Source organism: Periplaneta americana, chromosome 13 (genome assembly GCF_040183065.1).
Source record: "Periplaneta americana isolate PAMFEO1 chromosome 13, P.americana_PAMFEO1_priV1, whole genome shotgun sequence".
NCBI classification, from domain to species: domain Eukaryota; kingdom Metazoa; phylum Arthropoda; class Insecta; order Blattodea; family Blattidae; genus Periplaneta; species Periplaneta americana.
Genome location: NC_091129.1, coordinates 89,883,546 through 89,891,925, shown reverse-complemented (window position 1 = coordinate 89,891,925; position 8,380 = coordinate 89,883,546). Strand labels below are relative to the sequence as shown.

Genomic DNA, 8,380 nt, shown 5'->3' with positions numbered 1-8,380 from the left:
AAGCGCACAATGTGCAACAGTGGAATAAAACTTTCTCCATCAGCGTCTTTTGATTGGCAACACTGTCAATAACATAGGCATCGTTTTGTAACCTCGTGTATCTTTCTACTGTTTGAGGTTATGGTAGTTTTATATTTTTATTAGAATATAAATTTTTATAGGTTACCATAATTTAAGACCATACCATAGTTGTTATAGTTTCATAATAATCTTTACTAAGCTCAACCACGTACCAGACAAATGCTAATGTGTGTTTAATGCAGAATTGGTATCCTACGACCTGCTCCAGAATATCACAGTTCTCAACTCAGGTACATTTAATTACTTTTCATTTGTTACATATATGACAGTATGAATTCTGAATTACAAATTAAGGCTAAAGAATAACATAAAAGAATAGACATAGGCCCCTATCTTAGAAACTATTAACATAAATATCTTGGTCGGTAATCACATTAACACTAAGCAAAGATTTAATCTAAATACTATACAATTCTACGATAGTTCATGGGCTAGCGGGAAATAAAATCTAATGAATTATGCATTACGAATTACGTTTGTGATGTGAGGTCATACATTACTGCTAACTAATAAATATGTAGTACTATACTGTGATATGAGTACCGTAAGCCTACTTAAAATATTAGTTTATTTCTTTCAGAGTTTGCAGTTTATAAATTGATGCCATACAAACTGTTTCCTCTATAGTTACATACTTTTTTTTTAAACTAGGCCAAAGTTTAGCGGGTAGGCTAATTGAGTGGGAGTGGCTCACCCTTTACATATGTTGTTTTTCTGCTTAATTAATATCACAGGAAATATTACTCATTGTGTAAGCCTATTGCTGTTTTTTTGTTCTTATTGTGCGCCAATGGGGGTTTGGAGGCGGCAGCGTACAAGTTTGGTATGTGGGGATGGAGGGTCTTGCTATCAAACAAAATTACATTCCGAATTAGGTTGCGATATAGCTAACAGAAAGTATTTTCCACTCACCTTAGTTGCTTAAGGAAGTGGCCTTGTTTTCCGTTATGTATGGGATGGGTTTTATTCCGGGAAAATCGCATTAAGCAGAACGTAGAAGCTCCGCCCACCACGCCTTTCACTTTTCCCCTACTAGCTCACCAGACACACTATGTGAGTGTTGCGTCGAATGAACATTTCATGTGGATGGGGATAACTTCACCTACTGGCGTTAGCTTTATTGCGATTTATCCTTTATTCCGTATTTTAGTATACCTATACCACTAAGTTCACTTCCATTTGCTTTCACATTTACAACTGACACTAGTATAGTTCTACAACAAATTAGTGTACTTGCCACGTCTAAGCTATACAGCAAGGTATAGGGATAGTTTACTATACTATACAGTTCCATGCTGAATTAAATATGAGAAATGTATATGACAAAACGAACAAATTTCCGTAGCATAGATTTTGTAATTTGGTGCCATTTTTTGGTGTATATTTATAAACAACAAATAATATTAAGTGAAATAATTTGTGTTAAGTCGTTTGACTACAAATCGAAAGCTGCACATGATGGGCCTAATTTAAAATGAAATATATTATGTAGTATTAAAAGTAAAGTAAAATTAAAAGTTAGTAAGAAGTAATACAAGCAAGATAAAAAAAATATATAAAATAAGAAAAAGAGGGAAAAATAAGACTAATAATAAACAAATTATAGTTTTATCACAGTCTAGAATATACAGTCACGAAGCTCAATATGTAGTAAATTACATCCATAGATAGTTGCTAACCACTAGGATCACTACCATCATCTCGTCACAGACAATGCGAAATAGTACCTGCACAGTCTATTGTTCCTAGTACCCTCATAAACTCAAGCTTCGTGACTGTATATACTAGACTAGTTTTATTTTGTCCCATAAGACAGTTAAGTTTGTGGAAAAACGACATATATAAAAAGTGTGTGTGTGTGTGTGTGTATATATATCTAATGCTCTGGATTTAACAATGAAGTCATCATCCTTCTTGCTTCCCAATATTTTGATGGAAGGTCCACAAATGTCCTAAGAGTTTCACAATTAGCCAGGTGCTCCATCTCCATGTCCTCTTCTCTGGTGCACAGTAAGCATTTAGGTGAATTCAGTACTCCAATACGATGGAGGCGTTTACCGAGGCAATCATGACCAGTAATCAATCTAAACATGGCCACGGCAGATTTTCGAGGTAGATCAGGAATTAGTTTTGGATCTTTGAATGATTCTTTCCATTTCGAATTTTGATGTTTTGCCTGTTCGCTGTAACTTATTCTTTTTATGACTCGCTTTATTGATTCATATGGGAACTTGAAAAAGTAGGCCTCTCCTAAACAATTAGCGAAATATTTTTGAAGTAAACTCCTTTAGGTAGGATATGAGTCAAATGCTGTGAAACAAAATTCTGCAACAGACGTATAAGAGCGCTTCATTTGTTATCGCTTCGGGATTGTGTAAGTCAATGTTTATTGTTTTCTGCCAATTTACACAAATTAATGCATAATTAGTTGAAGTGGGTCTGTTTCTTATTGCGCAAGCATTTAAAAAGATTACTACACATTTACAGCTTAAGAAGTTTCACTTCTGCCATGCGTTGAGGCAACACACTCATATTCTCTTCAGATTCTAGACAAAAGACATTTACTTTTCCATTTGAATGCCAGTCCTTGGGTCAGTTCTGCTGTCATTGTATTAACAGTGTCATATACACAGTGTTACAAAATGTGACAATAGATAATATATGAGAATATCTTTGCTTCTCAAAAGACTCATATTATTTCCTTTTTGTCATTGCAGTCCTGAAGTTTCGTCATTAAAGAATTGTCTTTAAAATGACTCGCTTTGCAAGAGCACGAGGTTCCAAGTCTTCCAATGAAAGGCTTCCTGAAGAGGCTACTTCATGGCACATAATGAAGCAGCAAATGCAAGAAAAGCAGAAATCGTCCAGTAAACACGAGGCACAAACAAAAGAAACAAGGAGGAGTTTGACATGGGAGAACAATGATATTACAGAGCATGAATGGGCTGTGTTTGAAGAAGAACCCGTGAAGTTCAGTGGTAATAAAAAGAACAAACAAAAGAATTATGTGTCTTTAAAAACTAATAGGGAAATTTCTGATAATGAAGAAAGTTATACTAACAACAAAAAGAAATTACAAAAAGTCATAAATAAAAATTCTAAAGTGCAAAGAAAAGAATCCAAGTTAAAGATATCTAAAAAAATTAAAAGTTTTGCTAAATTAGCTGTTACTGATGGTGAAAGTAATGCAACTGAAGATTCAGAAAGTCATGTTATTCAGGTAAAGAAGTCGAAGAAGCAAAAAAAAGGCACACAGACCAGTAACAGTTTTCAAGTGGAGGATTTAAATATTGAAACAATAAGCAACGAGACATCCATTTCACAAAAGAAGAAAAAGAAAGAAAACATTAAAGAGAGGGTCAATGTACAAAGTGATGTTCCACAAGACAATACACATGTCAGATCATCCACAAATAACGAAGGAGAATTTCAACAAACGAAACATACAAATTATAATGCTAAGAAGAAATTCGATTCGAAAGATTTCAAGAATAGAAATATACACAAACATAGGAAACCAGTATGTGATGCTCCACAAGACGATACACATGTCAGATCATCCACAAATAATGAAGGAGAATTTCAACAAACGAAACATACAAATTATAATGCTAAGAAGAAATTCGATTCGAGAGATTTCAAGAATAGAACAATGCACAAACGTAGGAAACCAGAACCACCTGCAGTAAAGATGTTTATAAATGGGAAAGAAATTGAAATAATACAATTTGATGGCTTTCCAGTTAAGAAAGAAGATGCTGAACGACTAGAAGAGTTACGTAAAAAGTTACTGGATCAAGGAATTCCTAGAGGTGAGGTTGTTCACACCATGAAGATGGAGAGGCGGAGAGCTGAAAAGGCACTGGCTAGAGAGAGAAAGAAGGTTTGTTTCCACTGTCGCAAAGCTGGTCATTTCTTGTCTGAGTGCCCAGAACTTGGCAGTTCAACAGAATCGACAACAGGCATTTGTTTCAAATGCGGTTCAACAGAGCACACCCATTTCCAATGCAAAGTTACTCGCAGCCAGGACTTCCGATATGCAGAGTGCTTCATTTGCAAGGAGCAAGGTCACATAGCTCGCCAGTGCCCAGACAATCCACGTGGACTCTACCCCAAAGGTGGAGCTTGCAAGGTGTGCGGAGATGTGACGCATCTCAAGAAGGACTGTCCAGATCTAATAAAGGAAAAAGAGCAACAAACAATAACACTTGGAACACTTGACAGTAACTCACTAGAAGTCTTGGACGAGGAAGTGAAAGAACGCAGGAATGAATCTAGTCAGCATAAGCAGCATCTTAAAAAGAAAACAGTGAAATTTTAGTAGGCTCTCAACTGATGTTATCAACTATGATCAAGACAGGTTGACGAATGTCAAATATTTAACAACTGTCAAAGAGCTTATTTTCATAAGCATTTGTAATCACATGTTGTCAAACCGATGGTCAAATTTGATCACATCATGGACTGTCAGCTGACTTAACTATCATCGAATTGTTGAAGTATTTATGCAGTTAATCTTCTTCAGTGTACTGGATGAAAGTAAAGTGTGTTTTATAATGAAGTAGGCTATATAAATTTCGTAAATTATTTAGAAAAGTGACAGATAATATTGATGTGAGGAGTTGATCTGAATATCCTTACCAAAAAGGAATAATGAATATTTTTTGCTGGTGATAGCAAAACTATTATGTTAAAATAAGTAATTTTAAAGATTTTGATCAGAATTCAACAGAAACTGTAGCTTTTTATAGAAATGAGTCACAGCAATTGCTATTAATAATGGAATTTAAAGCTTCTTTTCACATTTATTTACTGGCATAATTCTTTGTTTTACACGTCATTCTTGTAGTTACCCTAATATTTGTTTTCTTAATTTCTGTTATGTTAATTTATGTGTTTCCTCTCCAGTTAAATTTTTCAGGGTCTTCCCCATAAGTTTAAAATTATTGTATCTTTTTTTTTTTTTAATTCCTTTTGGCTATTTCTATCATGTTAATTTTCACAGTTGTATCCCTACCAAAAATTAAGCACACCTACAAACCATAAAATTTACATGTACATGAAGATGCATTGTCTTTTTAAATACTCCATACATGAATAAAGGGATCATTACAGGTGATGCTATGTATGTACAAGAGCGCGACCATTCAGCAACAAATATAATTCACAGAACATGCAAAGAAGGCCTCAGATTGCGGTGTAAGCCTTTGATGCCTTCTCTGTGAGAGAGAGAAACTTATGATGTAGAAATGTATCTAGAAAATACAATTCAGAAAGTAATAAGGAAAGAGACAAAAATGTCAGACTTCTTTCAAATCTAAAATGTAGAACTAATGTTAAATATTTCATTCAAATTATTCACTTAAGATTACTTCATTTTCTTTTATATATAATGTAAAATATTGTACAGTATTCAATATTTTTTTAATATAAGTATCACTGTTTAAAAATTCTATATTCAAAATTATCATAATTACTAAGAAATTCAAAATAAATAAAACGTGTCAAAATACAGTAGTTTAATTTCATGTTATTTTGTCAACAGCAGATACTCTACTTTTCAATAGTGGACATTTTTTAATTCCTAAGAGGTGTCTTGCTATTGAGAAGTTTCACTGTCCTAGAATTTTTTAATACTATACACTTAGGAAATGAAAAACAGATGGAAACTGCACATCTATATGAAGGTAATAGTATTCCCTTTAAAAAGTAAAGGTATCCCCGTAACATGCCATGAAGGCACTTGGGGGGCATGGAGGTAGAGCCCCATGCTTTCCATGACCTCGGCACTAGAATGAGGTGGTGTGGTCGGCACCACGCTCTGACTGCCTTTTACCCCCGGGAAGGACCCGGTACTCAATTTTATAGGAGGCTGAGTGAACCTCGGGGCTGTTCTGAAAGTTTGGCAACGAGAAAAAATCCTGTCACCACCCGGGATCGAACCCCAGACCTTCCAGTCCGTAGCCAGCTGCTCTACCAACTGAGCTACCCGGCCGCCTGATAGTATTCCCTTTACTCTCCATAAAGGCAGGGACATGGAGGTAGACTTCCAAGCTTTCATGACCTAATCATAGAATGAAGTAGTGTGATCAGCATCATGCTCCGACTGCCTTCACCCCGTACAGAGGCTGAGTGGACCCTGAGGAACATTCTGGAAGTTTTGGTACCTAGAAAAATCCCTCCACCATCCACGATTGAAACTGGAATCTTCCAATATAGGGAGAAGGAAACAGCCTTAATTGACACATCTTCAGCTGATGTTCCAGATGACAAATTTCATACATTTGTCAGTTATTTGGTCTTATTGTGGTCGCAGAGAAAGATGCTATTTCTGATGTCTTTAGTACAGCACATGGAATGGACAGATTCAAAAGTGCAATGTTGCAACTAACCAGCATTTCTCCTTCTCTCACCCAAATGGCAAACAGCTGGAGGGTAGGGAGGTGGACAGGCAGGCAGATAAGTGTGGAAGGAAAGTTAGGGAATATATGTGACAATATAATGTCCACGTCCTGTGTGGTGCCAGAAAGGAGAATGACATATCCAGTTCTCATTGTCTGAGAGAATCAGGGAGCAGATGGGAGTTCAAAATTATACATTAGAGCTGTCAAAAGTTGCTTCTTTCCTTGCGACCATTCCCTTTTAATGTGGCCAGTTACACTTGACACTGGGGCATACTTGAGAAGCACAAAACACGTCTTACTTATAATGAAAGTTGACAGAAACAATAGAAAATATGTGGGTTAGTATTTGCAATTTGAATGGTAGATATTATAATAGCAATTCAAGAACAGACTAACAGTAATGTGGTAGGGAATGGCACAATACCAGCCTTTCAGGATTTATCGATACAACAAAAAAACATGAGAATTAGAGGAAAAGATCATGAAGTTTATGGAAAAGTAGTAGTTGTTTAGTCAACTGTCCAAAGACAGGTTTGAACCTCACAAGTGACACCACTAAGGAATCACTCATGAGGCAACTAAGCCGGGAGATAATGAGGTACGGTGGCCAGTTCCTTTCCCCCTGGAAAAGTAGTAGGGGGGCTATTAAGACGACCATTCATTAAAGTTTCTATTTATAGAATAACTCTTCTCGGGTTCTCAGCCAGGTGAGTTGGAGATTTCCTTCCAAGCTTTTGACGGCTAGCTCTGCCATCTTCTTCAGGGAATGAAGTGATGTAGGACCATGTCTAGCCGGGGGTCTACAGCTGAGTACAGCATGGAAACCTGCCATCAATACGCTTAGACCACCAGCAAGTAGCTCCTGATTGGCTACTGCTTCCACCAACCTAGAATGCGCCTGGCGGTCGGGACTAGGAACTAGCTCCTGATTGGCCCGCAGTGGGAAGCCCTTCTATTCCATATATACCGGCCAGACATGGTCCCACATCACTTCATTCCCTGAAGAAGATGGCAGAGCTAGCAGTCGAAAGCTTTGAAGGAAATCTCCAACTCACCTGGCTGAGAACCCAAGAAGAGTTATTCTACATCAAATGCCAGTCATACATTGTTTCAATTTATGTTCTAAATTTTGGGACTTGATAGGCAACATAAAATGCAAAATTTGTTAGAACATTGGTATATATACAGAATGTTCGGAAACAAATGTTGGAAGGGATATTAAAAAAACGAACTTCATTGTATGATGATGTTTGACAAAACTTAAATGATACACATGTTGTAAATATCATTAGGTATAGACCAGAATCTACCAGCAAGATCTTTGTTCCTTGTGATATGTAAATTATAACAAATATTTCTGAGAGGATACAACGTATAATTATGTGATGTTGCAATACCTGCATTGAAACTGAGAAGAGCATCATTATGAGCATTTTTTTTTTTTTTTTAATTTTGGTTAATTTTATGTTAATCTTTATTGTAGACAAAAAAGTACAGAACATTCAGCTCGTCTCCCAGAGAGAATGCTTTCATAGTCAGTATTATTGTATTACTGATCCATAATCTACAGCATATTTTTACTCATATAAGTTTGATTAATAATAGCTTGCACACATTCCCATCTTAAAAAATAAGAGTACACAGGAATAACCCCCACACAATAGACAAACTTAGGGACAGTATAAGAAAAGAAATTGCAACCATTATAGAAATATGTAGAGCTTGTAAATCACATCATCAAAAGATGTCAGGAATGTGTGGATGCAGATGGATACCACTCTAAACTACTCCTATAACACAGGTTGTAGTAGAATTAACGCTTCGACTTCTGACAGCTTGCTAGTCGCATAACTAAGGGTCTGCTGTCATGGCAGTGTTACCAACTGTTGCTACTG

At 36.2% G+C, this 8,380-nt stretch overlaps 1 protein-coding gene across 2 annotated transcripts; it reads left to right on the top strand.

The window, feature by feature from the left end:
- Positions 1-48: 48 nt before the first annotated feature.
- LOC138712102 (transcriptional regulator ATRX homolog) lies at positions 49-5,591 on the top strand. Of its 2 annotated transcripts, none has more exons than XM_069843501.1 (2): positions 49-117; positions 2,799-5,591. In XM_069843501.1, the coding sequence occupies exon 2, from the start codon at positions 2,834-2,836 to the stop codon at positions 4,400-4,402; it is 1,569 nt and encodes a 522-aa protein (XP_069699602.1). In that variant the 5' UTR covers positions 49-117; positions 2,799-2,833; the 3' UTR covers positions 4,403-5,591. The 2 variants fall into 2 exon arrangements, with proteins under 2 accessions (XP_069699602.1, XP_069699601.1); XM_069843500.1 differs by having other exon boundaries at positions 64-311.
- Positions 5,592-8,380: the final 2,789 nt, after the last annotated feature.